General features: G+C 40.3%; 1 protein-coding gene across 1 annotated transcript; it reads left to right on the forward strand.

Moving 5' to 3' along the window:
• The first annotated feature begins 3,722 nt into the window (after positions 1 to 3,722).
• On the forward strand, positions 3,723 to 16,410 carry LOC124596595 (uncharacterized serine-rich protein C215.13-like). Its single transcript, XM_047135790.1, has 5 exons — positions 3,723 to 3,855; positions 10,634 to 10,846; positions 11,387 to 11,569; positions 14,071 to 14,304; positions 16,193 to 16,410. Exons 1-5 carry the CDS (start codon positions 3,808 to 3,810, stop codon positions 16,319 to 16,321), a joined length of 807 nt encoding a protein of 268 aa, XP_046991746.1. The 5' UTR covers positions 3,723 to 3,807; the 3' UTR covers positions 16,322 to 16,410.
• The last annotated feature ends 131 nt before the right edge of the window (positions 16,411 to 16,541 follow it).

Raw genomic sequence — 16,541 nt, forward strand, 5'->3', positions numbered from 1 at the left:
AGCAGGTTCTTCGATGTGTGGACGAAACTTCATTAACTAGCAACAGGAGAATTGTGAGAAGGGAAGCCATTAAATAATTGACGATTTGAAACAGTCTACAAGAAAATTATCGGTATCCTACTCATCTTGAAGGCGTGTTAAAATTGACTGAAACAGATTTTCAGCCAAGAACATCTTTCTGTCAACGCAAACAGACAGCACACTTTTATATAAATGATATGCCTCGATGGACGATGAATCCACTATCTTCAGCGCGGACGCACATTTGCATTCGACCTCCAGCGGGAATCTAAAATTAGTGAGCATGGAGGACACGGACAGAGACAGGGGATAGGAGGCCCTAGTTGGGAATATGGGTTAGAGTCCCCATCTGGCATACATTTTCACTCTTTGCCGTTGATTCTGCACAAACTTACGATGCAGTTAATAGCATTAGTTCCTTCCCTTTCCTTTCCTTTTTCCCTCCCCTGCTTCAATTTGTACAAGTATGTGTAACGTTTAGCACGTACCTTAGTCACTAATGAACCTGGCTTCTCACGTGATGGGTTATGAAAACCCTCATGAAGTGCACCAAGACAGACATCAACAGAAAATCTGCCCTAGTTTGTAGCGTAGATTCATTGTTCTCAGAAACGATGCTGTTCTTTCGCTTGATTATGTACCTCTAGACGTCATACAACAGTGGTGGTAAATGGACGATAGCGCTCCACCTCACATCACAGTGATGGTTCGCCGGTACCTCGATATCATCGCGGTTCTGAGGGACCATGTACAGAATGCATTTGACTAAATACGGAACACTAGAGGACTTATCTACAAGGCACCGTAAAATATAGAATACAGGCTCAGGAGATGCATCAGACAGGAGATTTCACTTCGAACAGTTTGGTAAATGTGTCTTTTTGAGCCTTCATAACGAATAACTTCATAGATGTTCAAATGGTTCAAATGGCTCAGAGCACTATGGGACTCAACTTCTGTGGTCATTAGTCCCCTAGAACTTAGAACTACTTAAACCTAACTAACCTAAGGACATCACACACATCCATGCCCGAGGCAGTATTCGAACCTGCGACCGTAGCGGTCTCGCGGCTCCAGACTGCAGCGCCTAGAAATGCACTGTCATAACTTTATAGATGTAACTGTGATTGGTAAGTGTTTCTGTGCCATTAATAATAAATTCTTTCATAGCCACCATAACGTAAAGGATTTTCGGATCAGTGTTCATATGATGTCAAAAAAGCGTTACACCCTGTAAATATCAGCAGTCTCCGTCTTGACCTCTTCTATTCTATCTGTACGTTTGTGTTCGCAATAAACGCGCTTCATTGTTAAGCGCTGATCTTTACTGACGACCCTGCTTTCGGATTTTAACTCGTTTCTCGTGACGACGTGACAATACATAGTTTTCGATGTATTGAATTTTGCCTTGTTTCTGAACTTTTTAACGAATTTTGGGACACAATCACATCTAGTGGTAACTATCAGCAAAGGAGTAATAGTTTTGTAACAAATGTTAGACATCATATAGTACTTCTCTAATTTATCCGCTCCTACTTTATCGCTAGAACATATTTTTGTAAATCGTAATATTCCCCTATGAACTGAACTTTTTTGTTTCTGATTAGGGATTCACTGTAAGAATCATTCCGGAAAGATTAAAATGTCTAGCATGTCGGGACACTGGTGTGGAAATCTACCTTCTAAGAACGGTCCTATTACAGATCAGCTGTGCAGAAAAGCATGTTACGTTCATCATGACACTGTCCCCTTCCTTCCAGTTTCCTTAGATAACTCTCCACTAAACAGCACAGAAAGCAAGCTGTATGATAAAGAATGTAGTCGTGAGGAAGTCTTTCCAATAATGTGGGTATATAATTGAATAAAAACTTCATTTATATCGTACGAGATATTCGCCTAGTTGCCTAATATTGCGAAATGTTATATTATTTCCCTTTCTGGAAAGAGTCTATACCATTCTTTCAGTCAACATGGTCGACAGTCTATAAATAGTACGCTGGCTTGTCTTCATTCCTAAATCCTTTAACGTGCTTTGAATTACAATTTTACTGAAATAAAAGTATTTCAACCTGCTCTAGATTTATATTTCTGTTTGTGTACACATTAGCATACATAACTATCAAACTTCGTGTAGAGACTTTCTATTCTTCAGATGTGTCACATATTTAAATAATCAGGTGGTGTGCTATCGGCATATAAAGTCTTATTCAATGCTAAAACTTTAAGTATTCATACTTCTGACAGCAGCACAAACAATGTGTCTCTATTTGTGTGTCAGCTATTAGACGATTAATCACCGTTGTATTGTATCAATTCATTTGTATTTTTTTTTCTGTGCTTACTAGTTTCCCGAAAATCTAGCCTTCATCTAAGCAGTGTCTGTATTTCTAGTCTGTATTTCTAGCAAGCTTACTCAAATTCTCAGTAGTTTCGTTAATTCTCCTCTTAATTATCTGAGCTTTTGGACACATGTTCACCATTGTATTGTATCCATTTGTTCTCCTTTTTCCTGTGATTGTTACTTTCCCAAAACTCCAATCTTCATATAAACGATGTCTGTATTTCTGTTATGCATTTCTAGTTACCTTGTTTAAATTCTCATAGTTTCATTAATTTTCCTCCTAATTCTTTGCGCATGATTTAAATTTTATTCCTAAGCAACGTAGCTGTGAGTTTTCTTTCACGAACTGTGGGACTCTTTCCGTATTTCACTGATAAGTGGAAGAATTTCTTCGGCTAACAATGACTTTCTGCTAACAATGACTTTCTGCTTCTGCCCTTTTTATTCCTACTATGGATCCCTTTCCCTTAATAAAATCTATGTTGCTTATTTTTCTGAGCTGTTCTAGGTCCTTACATGTGGTCCTATGGTTTTTTTGGCAGGTACTAGAACTCATTATATCAGTTTACAAATTGCCAGTTTCTCTCTTCTTAGCACATCTTTTCAATATAAACTAACGTATTTTTATTATTATTCAGGTTTTGTCAGATTACAAGCTTGCGCGCTTTCATCCAATTTTTTCAGTTTTTGTATCTCCTCATCTTTGCTGTGTGTTCCACCTACTCGCATGAAATGAGAAAAAAAATCACTCAAACTTCTTGGAGCCCCATCAAAAAAAATCTCTTGTCTTACTCTCTTTTGTAGTTGGTATGCACTTTCAAATAATTCTGTTATTCCATCTATTCTCGAGACTATTACATTTTCATCCCCTTCACGTTATTTACTGATATTCCAATTGTCTGATAAATTTTCTGTACTTTGTTTTCATCACATTATAAATATGAGAATACATTAAGGTCATTGCTGACTTGCACCGTCATACAATCTCTTTATTCTCTTTTTACTGGCAATGCAAAACCATTAGGCAATTTCTTAGGATGTTTCAGGGTTTTATTAATGTTGTGTCCCGTTTCTTGTTGAAGAATTGGAACTGGGGAATACAAGATCAATTAGGCAATGGAATGTTAGAATAATCCAACGTTACATATCTGTATTCGTGGTACAGTGGTAAATTGAAGGTAGACAAAGCCCTTTGCTTTGTTTCGAGTCAGAATTTCCACATTTCAACACTAACGGGTGAGAAACATTACGGATGTTCGGAGACTTTTGTATACTATCGTTTCCACCACCTGAATAAACAAGTGTACAGGCGGTACTGTTTGCAGCGGAAGTGTTAGAGACACCTGCGATTAACGTCAGCAAGTGTGACTGCTGACGGTGGGTGCCTATAAAACACCGCCCAACCGTCAAGGTATTGCACTTGTACCGAGTCGTCCTCAGACAACATGGCTTCCAAGTTGGTGATCGTCGTCGCATTGGCTGTGGTAGCGCAGGTATGTAGCACGAGGTTCACACTCAGCCATATGTTATCCTGGGTACGAACTTAATCTCTTGGGCTTGGTGGATTATGAGCACCCACTTACCCGCTTCCATGATAAATTGTATCTTTGCACAACAGCCTCAACAGATTTCCTGGACTTCTAGGGACAGAAAATCACATTAAAACTGGTTCCTTTTTGCCATTGAGAACAATGGATTCTCTGCATTTTATCTTATACAGCTTCTGTACACACATCTTTGAAACCACTGCTTCGTTTGTTGCTGGCCTTAATATCTTCGCCATCCTGACAATCTTTAGATGTTACAACCAGAGCGAGCCGATTCTGCTAGCTGTGTTTTAAACCATTTACCAAATAAACCACGACAGGCTGTTCTACTGGCTACTGTCACATAGGAAACTGCACGTGTTTCAGCAAGCTATTGGTGTGTAAACTCACGTTTAACGTTTTCGGGAGTTTGATTAAATACTACGAGAAGCTCACATAGTACAGTGTACAGATACTTTTAATGAAACAGAAACTGTTCCGATCCTTTGCAGGACAGTGCTATATTAGTCTGCGAATATGGACAACACCGGATGGTAATATTCAAATTCGGCAATAATTAGTGCCAGAGGAGACGTCTTATTTCATTGTTTTCTCAGCAGACTAATTGTTGACATTTCCAGTGGTGTTTAGATGCAATTCCATCCTGGCAACAAGAGCTACACCGTTGGCACGACAGTGAACACAATCATCTAAAGTTTGATTATGTTTAATCTGTAGTTAAGATTGGTAGGTGGCATAAAATGATACAGTAGGTGAGGAATGAGTTTATTGAACATAAGTTATGCATGACGCGTTTCGGAATTACTTTCATCTTCAGAAATCCAAGTGCAAACGTAGCACAAGGACACGAGCGGTATCAGCTGTGAACGTAACATGAGATGACTCAACTGGAAACGCTTTTGTCCTTGTGTTACCTTTACACGTGGATTTGTGAAGATGGCAGTAATTCTGAAACTAATACTAGAATGGGAGCTAACCTCCTAAGTTACTTTAAGTCATACGTTTGTCACTTAAAATGTATTCGCAGAAATCCACCAGTTACCTTTCCTTTCATAATGACCATACCATCCTGACCATTGCATTATGTCCACAACGCCTTACATGTGGAGAATGGCTGGATCGTAAGCTTTTGGTTGCGAACAGCGCGATGGTCTATTCGCCGAATGAGATTTTTTTTTCTGTCAATTAGTAGTTTAGTTTCGATTTTATTTTCGTTGAATCTCTGAATCACCACAATGGCGAAACCACTTTATAAGAGTTTTGGCGATTGTAATTCTACCTGGAATGTTTTGATCTCGTCGCACTATTTTTGTGAAGGCTATTCTCTTAAATGTATATGTAGGTGAGTAGCCATTTTAGCAGAAATTCTGTATGATTATAGGTATCAGTTCACATGAATCCTTTACTATTTCTATCAATAAAGATATATCTTCTTGCACAATGGTTACTCACGATTCCGAATGCTCTGAAACAACAGATACAGTGGCTCTAAAAGTTAAAGTCAAATTTACGTCACAATTATTGGCTTTGATCAATGACACAATTAACATGGGAACTGTCCGTTGCATTGATGCAGCAACTTGCAAATCATATCTCTCCCCTTATTTAAAAAAAGTTTACGTTTTACATCCAAACGTAAGATATAACACATGCTCACTTAAGACGAGTACATGAAGTCAGAATTGCGGTGAATTCAAGAATGTGAAACGAATTTAAATCCTTTAACCCTGCAGAGACACGCGCGTTGTATATGTTTTCGTAATAATTACATGTCGAAGTACAGTAAGTGAATGTTATTACGGATCACTTCCATCCCTTCATGCTTCATGACGGCCCTAGCACCTTTCAGTAGGGCAACTGGCCGTGTCAGAAGGCCAGACTCCCCTATACTGGCTTGAGGGGGATGGCAGTGATCTCACGTTATGTATTGGCCACCAAACCCGCATGATACGAACACAGTGGAACAAACCAGGGATGCGACTGGGTGACACCTCCAAGCCCACAAACCTGTTGTTGTTGTTGTGGTCTTCAGTCCTGAGACTGGTTTGATGCAGCTCTCCATGCTACTCTATCCTGTGCAAGCTTCTTCATCTCCCAGTACCTACTGCAACCTACATCCTACTGAATCTGTTTAGTGTATTCATCTCTCGGTCTCCCTCTACGATTTTTACCCTCCACGCTGCCCTCCAATACTAAATTGGTGATCCCTTGATGCCTCAGAACATGTCCTACCAACCGATCCCTTCTTCTAGTCAAGTTGTGCCACAAACTTCTCTTCTCCCCAATCCTATTCAATACCTCCTCATTAGTTACGTGATCTACCCACCTTATCTTCAGCATTGTTCTGTAGCACTACATTTCGAAAGCTTCTATTCTCTTCTTGTCCAAACTAGTTATCGTCCATGTTTCACTTCCATACATGGCTACACTCCATACAAATACTTTCAGAAACGACTTCCTGACACTTAAATCTATACTCGATGTTAACAAATTTCTCTTCTTCAGAAACGATTTCCTTGCCATTGCAGTCTACATTTCATATCCTCTCTACTTCGACCATCATCAGTTATTTTACTCCCTAAATAGCAAAACTCCGTTACTACTTTAAGCGTCTCATTTCCTAATCTAATTCCCTCAGCATCACCCGATTCAATTTGACTACATTCCATTATCCTCGCTTTGCTTTTGTTGATGTTCATTTTATATCCTCCTTTCAAGACACTGTCCATTCCGTTCAACTGATCTTCCAAGTCCTTTGCTGTCTCTGACAGAATTACAATGTCATCGGCGAACCTCAAAGTTTTTACTTCTTCTCCATGAATTTTAATACCTACTCCGAATTTTTCTTTTGTTTCCTTTACTGCTCGCTCAATATACAGATTGAATAACTTCGGGGAGAGGCTACAACCCTGTCTCACTCATTTCCCAACCACTGCTTCCCTTTCATGCCCCTCGACTCTTATAACCGCCATCTGATTTCTGTACAAATTGTAAATAGCCTTTCGGTCCCTGTATTTTATACCTGCTACCTTCAGAATTTGAAAGAGAGTATTCCAGTTAACATTGTCAAAAGCTTTCTCTAAGTCTACAAATGCTAGAAACGTAGGTTTGCCTTTTCTTAATCTTTCTTCTAAGATAAGTCATAAGGTTAGTATTGCCTCACGTGTTCCAACATTTCTACGGAATCCAAACTGATCTTCCCCGAGGTCCGCCTCTACCAGTCTTTCCATTCGTCTGTAAAGAATTCGCGTTAGTATTTTGCAGCTGTGACTTATTAGACTGATAGTCCGGTAATTTTCACATCTGTCAACACCTGCTTTCTTTGGGATTGGAATTATTATATTCTTCTTGAAGTCTGAGGGTATTTCGCCTGTCTCATACATCTTGCTCACCAGATGGTAGAGTTCTGTCATGACTGGCTCTCCCAAGGCCATCAGTAGTTCTAATGGAATGTTGTCTACTCCCGGGACCTTGTTTCGACTCAGGTCTTTCAGTGCTCTGTCAGACTCTTCACGCAATATCTTATCTCCCATTTCGTCTTCATCTACATCCTCTTCCATTTCCTTAATATTGTCCTCAAGTACATCGCCCTTGTATAAACCCTCTATATACTCCTTCCACCTTTCTGCCTTCCCTTCTTTGCTTAGAACTGGGTTGCCATCTGAATTCTTGATATTCATACAAGTGGTTCCCTTCTCTCCAAAGGTCTCTTTAATTTTCCTGTAGGCAGTATCTATCTTACCCCTAGTGAGACAAGCCTCTACATCCTTACATTTGTCCTCTAGCCATCCCTGCTTAGCCATTTTGCACTTTCTGTCGATCTCATTTTTGAGACGTTTGTATTCCTTTTTGCCTGCTGCATTTACTGCATTTTTATATTTTCTCCTTTCATCAATTAAATTCAATATTTCTTCTGTTACCCAAGGATTTCAACCAGCCCTCGCCTTTTTACCTACTTGATCGTCTGCTGCCTTCACTACTTCATCTCTCAGAGCTACCCATTCTTCTACTACTGTATTTCTTTCCCCCATTCCTGTCAGTTGTTCCCTTATGCTCTCCCTGAAACTCTCTACAACCTCTGGTTCTTTCAGTTTATCCAGGTCCCATCTCCTTAGATTCCCACCTTTTTGCAGTTTCTTCAGTTTCAATCTGCAGTTCATAACCAATAGATTGTGGTCAGAATCCACATCTGCCCCTGGAAATGTCTTACAATTTAAAACCTGGTTCCTAAATCTCTGTCTTATCATTATATAATCTATCTGATACCTTTTAGTATCTCCAGGATTCTTCCAGGTATACAACCTTCTTTTATGATTCTTGAACCACGTGTTAGCTATGATTAAGTTATGCTCTGTGCTAAATTCTACAAGGCGGCTTCCTCTTTCATTTCTTCCCCCCAACCCTTATTCATCTACTATGGTTCCTTCTCTCCCTTTTCCTACTGACGAATTCCAGTCACCCATGACTATTACATTTTCGTCTCCCTTCACTACCTGAATAATTTCTTTTATCTCGTCATACATTTCATCTATTTCTTCATCATCTGCAGAGCTAGTTGGCATATAAACTTGTATTACTGTAGTAGGCATGGGCTTTGTGTCTATCTTGGCCACAATAATGCGTTCACTATGCTGTTCGTAGTAGCTAACCCGCACTCCTATTTTTTTATACATTATTAAACCTACTCCAGCATTACCCCTACTTGATTTTGTATTTTTAACCCTGTTATCACCTGACCAAAAGTCTTGTTCCTCCGGCCACCGAACTTCACTAATTCCCACTATATCTAATTTTAACTTATCCATTTCCCTTTTTAAATTTTCTAACCTACCTGCCCGATTAAGGGATCTGACATTCCACGCTCCGATCCGTAGAACGCCAGTTTTATTTCTCCTGATAACAAACCTACGGCCCTCAATTTACGGGAAAAACGTGACCCTGCGTAGACATCTGGTGTCACGTACCACTGAAAATCTACCAGAGACATGCCACGCAGAATCGCCGCTGCGTTACTCTCCATAGTTTTACTAACACGCATAGTGTTTCAGCACATCGGTGTGTCTTCCACTAAAAGCTGCCTCTGATATTTCACATTTTGCTGTTATTCCATGTACAATCTGTTCTAGTTGATCATGTTCTCTAGCTACGTGTGAGGAGTTTATTGGGATTACTTGTTCTCGAAGGCTTCCTACGGCCAGAAACGAAATTGCTTTTTAGGCGTATGAAGTTAGCAAATGTCATTCTGTAACGACAGAAAAAAACAACTGCTACAATGACAAAAGCCTGATGCTCCTCTAGAAGAACTACACAGTTACGGTAATTAGTATCGTTACAAAGAGGTACCTCTTCAAAAAAATGTGCTCTCACACGAAACTTACTTATGTTGCAGATAAGCATGGTAATTCCGTAATGATGGTGAAAAGTTTCAGGGATGATGGAGAAGCATAAATGTGTCAGTTTGAAATTTCGGTCCATAAACAAAAGTATAAGGAATTTTTATCTGATACATGTAACAACAGACCCCTTCTACCGGAAGTTCTTTGCTTTTCATATTTTGGGAGAAGACATTATGAAAAAAAACTAGAAAAAAGGTCTAATAAATATTGGGTCTAAAATGTATACTTTAAGAGCTATAAGTACATGTTCAGAAGAAGAAATTTGTTTCACTATAGGAAAGATGAACAAGTGTTCATAGCTTTTAAGGTATACAAATCAGAGGCCATGTTTACTGGACAGACTACACTTCTCATAACATGGAAGACAAAGAGCTCGTAGTAAAAGAGATTTGTTCCACAGTATAGATTATGGAGAAGTGTTCAAGTTATGCTGTTTAGAGCTCATGCTTAACAGACAATTTTTTGTTTGTTTACGTCCATACTATCATCTCCCAAAATACGGGAAGCAGAGAGCTTGCAGTGGAAGTGATCACCCGTCAGAGATGTCAGAATGATTTTCTCTTATAACTTTCAACTCTGTCGTTTCTGGACTAGGGTCTCATGACTCATAATGATACCTTTACCCTTCGCCGTCATCGCTGAAAGTTTGTAACACCATCACGGACTCAATCTGTAAGCTGAACAGTTTCCCTGAATCCTAAAATCCTACATTCAAGTTGAATATGCCAATGGTTTTCAAATACCTCAATAAATATTCTAGCTGGAAGGCGTGGCACTGTGAAAGCAATGTAAGAGTGAAAACACTAGTTTTCGAGTCCATTACTAAAATGGCTGCTGAAAGTGAATGGAAAGACAAGCTTGTTGATGTCAGAAATTTTTTTGCAGAAGTATGTATGTGTATATTTGCTTTTATGTGAATAGATGAAGTTAGATTAAAGGTCTCCGCCATAACACTATATCACGAGGTCGTTGTCCTTGTTAAAGTAAATGCATTAAATTGGAATTTATATGAGAAAACTTTGAGATTTGACAGCTTTACTAATCAGACTTGTTGGGATCAGCGAATATCATTGTAATTCGCAATTATCAGCCAAAACGGAAAATTTGCTGAGCTTGAGGAGGACATAAAGGTAATAAAATAAGTGTGAAAATATCTAGTGATATCTAATAACAAAAACTTACTGTTAACGTATGTAAGAGTGGGAGTGGGTGAAAGAATACGAAAAGCGAATTTAAGTCATATCGTGAAGGTAAATGATATACTTGTCATAGTCTAATGTCTCTCTTATCCTGAAAGAAACTTAATATTTGTCGTTTCTTTACTTTAGGTGTCTGCGTCTCCCTTGTTTTTTGACATCGGAGAAATCATCAGTGATATCAAAGAGGGAGCGGAAGCAGTTGCAAACGGAATCCAGCAAGGTATTGAGAACGCCGTGAATGGGAACAGCAACAGCGCTTCGACCAATGCGACTACCTCTGACAACTCTACCGCTTCTTCTTCGGGTAATGCGACCACCGCGAACAACGCAACTAGCTCCGAAGTAAGTAATTATGAAATGTCTCTTTATAACTTACTCTAACATAAATTATAGTTACACATTTGTCTTGCTATGTCGCTGCATAAGCAAATTTTGACTGTATTTTAATTCGTAACTTCAGCTTCTATCCTTGTCGAAGATAAAGTTGTGATCCTTATGTCTGCAAGAAAATGTTATTTCACCATATAAATTACGCATGGATGAAATTTTATGTCTATTCTAAGGCATAATGTAATTCCAAGGGTCTTCCGAATGCATGTTGCTACGCAATGCCTATTGCAGCTGCAGTATCACTGTAAACAGAAGCGAGAGTTCTTTTTGCACAGTAGTGGCTCAGCATCTGGTATATGTTCATTCGTGGTATCGGAATATTCAGTATCAACAACTAGGTATTAGGTTCCGTTAGCGATTCAAGCACATCTAATAAATCAGCCTTTGGTTTAGTGTCCACTATAAAGTAATGCTTTAGCTGAAAGTGACTTTGCTGGAGAGTATCGTAAACTATACCCGAGTCAATGATTGATATTTGTTGCTTTTCGACAGAGTTCCTCTTCAGGCATTGAAAGCATGATTGATGCGATCACGAATGCAATGAACAACGCCGCAAGCACTGCGAAGAACGTTGCAGACAACATCTTCAACAGCGCAGAGGCATTTAACGACGCCATGGCTGCCAAAGTAAAAGATGCTTTGAACTCCACGTCTACACAGCTGAACAAAATTGAGGTAAGTTGACGAATCGTTTGACGTGAGACGATTTTGCATGGCATGCTGAGATAATGGGGAAATTAACTACCAGAAAAGGTAACTGTTTGTGATTTTTGGCATCGTGCACACCAGTTTTCATTAATTTACAGGCAGTGTTGTGTGTGGAAAACGAGAGAGAGAGAGATGGTAAAGTGTTCGAAGAATATGTGGCGCGTTTGCAGAAGGTCTCGATCGAAATGATCGACATAATAATTTTGTGTGTACAAAATTACCTTGTACGTACCAATACTGGCTGACAAAACATCCAGGGAACCCTTAACTGTTATCGTAGTAATTATTCTTAAGTCAGTGGTCGAAATGAACAACGCAAACCTTAAAATTTAGAGAGAAAGGTGCAGCTATCGTTCACTACACAAATGATCGTAGGACACTGAAAGTGAAACCGTGCACTAATCCATAATTATAATTAATGTTTCATTGCTAGTTTTGAGCTAAGGTTTGTAAACTGTAAGATTCTGATTACTGAACATGTGCAGGATGTCTACAAGTCCTTACATGGGACCTTTAGGAGTGATAGATCACGTCACGGAGAACAACTTTTGGTACAGGCAAAATGTTTATTGGTGGTTCCCGGAGACATTAGATGTCGTTTCGCCACCTCTCAGTAGCCCAAAACTGCCATAACCCATTGTAATGTCGTCAACGTTTTCACCGACCACAAGGTTGATGACGAAAGTGTGCGTTCTTATCGATGACTGGCGATTAAGTGTACAGATGCACTAAAGTTGTCAGCGAATTGGCAAGTACTGAGACTACCTATATTTTGAATTGCTTTCAGCGAAGACAAATGGTTTATCTGTGTGGCATGTGCAGAAAACGAGAACTGGTCTGGAATAAAGTTTCAAAAACTCTCGAAGAATAATGAGGTGAAGCAAAACGGATAATTGCTCGTAAACGTGCCGATTGGTTTTCACTTCTAATGCACTTTCACTTGTACTTGCACTTGCACTTGCTAATGCAACGAAAGGATAACGTTCTACGACGCGGGGGGTGGAATGTCAGTAGCTTGAATATGGTAGGAAAGCTATTAAATCTGACAAGGAAAATGCAAAGGCTCAATCTAGATATAGTAGGGCTCAGTGAAGTGAAATGGAAAGAAGGCAAGGATTTCTTGTCGGATGAATATAGAGTAATATCAACAGCAGCAGAAAATGGTATAACCGGATTAGAATTCGTTACGAATAGAAAGTTGGGGCAAAGAGTATATTACACTGATCAGGTTAGTGATAGGTTTGTTCTTATAACAATCTATAGCAAACCAAAACCGACAACAATAGTTCAGATATACATGTCAACATCTCTTGCTGGAGATGAAGAGATAGAGAAAGTATATGAGGATATTGAAAGGGAAGTAGAGAATGTAAAGAGAGATGAAAATGTAATAGTGATGGTGGAATGGAACGCAGCTATAAGGGAAGGAGTAGATGAAAAGGTTACAGGAGAATATGGGGACTGGTCAAGGAATGAGAGAGGAGAAAGACTAATTGAGTTCTACAATAAATTTCAGCTAGTAATAGCGAATACTCTGGTCAAGAATCACGAGAGGAGGAGCTATACTTGGGATAGACCGGGTGATGAGGGAAGGTTTCAATTAGATTATATCTTGGTCAGACAAACATTCCGAAATTAGATAGTGGACTGTAAGACGTACCGAGAAGCAAAAAAATGGTTCAAATGGCTCCTAGCACTATGGGACTTAACATCTATGGTCATCAGTCCCCTAGAACTTAGAACTACTTAAACCTAGCTAACCTAAGGACATCACACAACACCCAGTCATCACGAGGCAGAGAAAATCTCTGACCCCGCCGGGAATCGAACCCGACCGAGAAGCAGATACCGACTCAGATCGCAATGCAGCGCTGATGCTCAGTAGGCTGAAGTTCAAGAGATTAGTCAGTAAGAATCAATAAGCAAAGAAATGGCCTACAGAAGTACTAAGGGATGACGATACACACTTGAAGTTCTCTAAGGCTATAGATAGAGCAGTAAGGAATAGCTTAGTACAGTTGAAGAGGAATGGACATCTCTAAAAGGGGCAACAGGAGAAGTTGGAAAGAAAAACATATGTGAAAAGAAGATAACTGCGATGGAACCATGGGGTTTACATCTGTCAAAACCTGGGAAAACGCCTGAATAAACTTTTGGCGTGCCAGTGTTTGGCTGTGTGATTCCCACTTATCTGTTTGTCCGTTTAACTAATAATAAATTTAATAATTATAATAATGATACAAAAGGGCATGGCTATGTCTGTTACGTTCAAAACTGTGTATGAGTTTCAAATGTGTGAACAGTGTACGTATAAAATTCTAGATCATGCGCTGAGGCGAGAGCGTCAGTAGTGTCTACAATCATAGTACATCTGCGCGTACACTCTGGTAACCGAGGGTTCTGGGGCTCAGACGTGTGAGACGGTAGAGAGCCCGGTATCGGCTGACGTGTCCGCCTTGCTGTTGCAGTCGCTGGTGGAGAGCGCGTTCTCCGACGCGGCGTCCGACCTGGCCGACAAGGCGTCCAGCGCGGTGTCCGCCATGGAGACGGCGGTGGCCGCCGTGGGCAACGCGACGCAGGACAACATCGCGAGTGCCGAGCAGGCGATGCAGCAGGCCGCCGCCGCCGTGCAGGCCCTCAACGAAGCCGCCGCCGACGCCTCCTCCGCCAAGGCGCAGATGGTCGTCTCCTCCATTGAGGAGGTACGCTTCCGTTTCGTTCCGTCCTCAGAGTTGCGAGTAATCCTTGCTAGATCTGCACAAACACTCCACAACCCAGTTTACAGAGCATAGCGGAGGAATCACTGTACAGCATTTAGAGGTTTCCTTTTCCGTCCCATTTGCAAATTCAGCAAAGGGAAAATTGAAATCAGTCGGAGAGAGATAATGCTAGAATGAAGGTAGTTAATGAATAACAGTGGATGCAGCATTGCAGGAAGTTAAGGTTCTGCGAGACTGCTAAAATAAATACAGGTGACCCAGCACCCCGTTATAGTAAGATTCATGATTCGCTAATCTTAGATGACATTCAATAGGATCTGAAAAGTATGACAGATCGCAACAGTTGTGGCGCAGATGGAGTAACTGCTGGACTTATTAAGTATGGAGGGACGATGCGCGAACTGAGACTGTTAGATCTATTCAGTGAGTACCGGCGAAGTTATAAAATCCCTGCTGACTGGAAAACCGCTGAGGTAGTTTCTGAATTTAAAAAATGGCCAAAGAAATGAGTGGAATAATTACAGGGGTAAAACTCTCAGGAACTAGGCTTATAAAGATTACTCAAAAACAATAAATAACTCTTTGAAAGTGAAAACAAATGGCTGCTTGGGAGAAGAGCAGAGTGGGTTTAGGAAAGGATCTTGTACAGTGATAAAAATTTTCAGCATCAAGAGAATTTTAGAAAGACGATGAGATGTCAGATCGGAAACACGTATTACTTTTTTCCATTTCAAAAACCCTCTGACACCTTGATCAGAAATAGATTATAGACAATAATGGATAGGCAAAGGTACCCCATGCACCTTAAGGAGGTAAACAAAAGTATACATAATGACGCCAAAATAATCATAAAGTAGCCACTTCAAAACCGGGTTAGATGGTAATAAATCAAGACGTCTGACTGGAATGCAACATTTCACCGATTCTTCTTAATATTTACGTTGCAGACCTGAAATGGAAACTAAAATTAAATGATTTGGTGTATGCAGGTTACGTAATTGTATTACAAACGAGAGACGTAGCTCTGTGTATGAGCTACAGTACACGAGTTGGGAAGAAAACAATAAACTCTAAAAATAACTGCTACTAACGCTAAACTGATGATCCACTAAGATAAATCCCTGTCCGATCTGAGATTGTTTTAGAAAACAAGATGCTTAAGCAAGTCTGGCACGGAAAAGAAAACAAATAAATTCCAACAGACATGGGAAACTACAAACAAAAATTTAAAAAATAAACTTAATAGAGCCAGAAAATTGAACTTCTGTAAAACAACGTCATGCTAGTGCTACTTTATGGCAGCGGATACTCGATTGAGAGAGCTTCTGTAAAGTTTGGAAGGTAGGAGACGAGATACTGGGAGAAGTACAGCTGTGGGGACGGGCCGTGAGTCGTGCATGGATAGCTCACTTGGTAGAGCACTTGCCCGCGAAAGGCAAAGGTCCCGAGTTTGAGTCTCGGTCCAGCACACAGTTTTAATCTGCCAGGAAGTTTCAAAATCAATGTCTTTTTTAATAGACAAGAGCGCTAGTAATCCACCGTTAAAAGCAGACTGCAAATATGTTTAGTGAAATGTTAGCAATCAACAAATCTTTTAGCATCAAATCGTCTTTATGCGCAATAAATTAACAAGATGTTTGGTACTTAGACCACTCCACTTAATGAAGTAGATCATATTGTTACCACTTTTTTATGCAACACTGAAGGTGCCTTCGTTGCTGTCCCTGAGTCTAGGTGCTAACTTTCATTTATTGTCCGCCATCCGCGAAATTACTTCCACCGTGTAATTTACACGAGCAGAGACTCTTGGTCTGATGCACATTCTCAGCCATCGACGGTGAGCGACGGTAAATATTGCGCTTGTTTACAGGCCCTGAGCTCCACCCAGGCGCTGTTCGACAGCGTCAAGTCCAAGCTGAGCAGCGACACCTCGTCCAGCACTTCCAGCGACTCCAGCACTTCCAGCGTCTCCAGCAGCAACAGCACCGCCAGCTCGTGAGGAGCAGGAGAGGAGGCCTGCGGCAGGCGACAACCGCCAGGAAACTCTGTACAATCTCTGACGAAATAAACGTGTGAAGCAAAACATCATCTGAACCGTGTATTACTTCCTGGGTATCTATTACCATATCACGACATTACGTAGTACAGCACAATCGGAGGAAGGAGTGGTGATGTGGTATCCCTTAAATGCCAGTGAGCGGTCGCGTAGAATGTGAGAA

The sequence above is a fragment of the Schistocerca americana genome, chromosome 2 (assembly GCF_021461395.2).
Source record: "Schistocerca americana isolate TAMUIC-IGC-003095 chromosome 2, iqSchAmer2.1, whole genome shotgun sequence".
Taxonomy (NCBI): domain Eukaryota; kingdom Metazoa; phylum Arthropoda; class Insecta; order Orthoptera; family Acrididae; genus Schistocerca; species Schistocerca americana.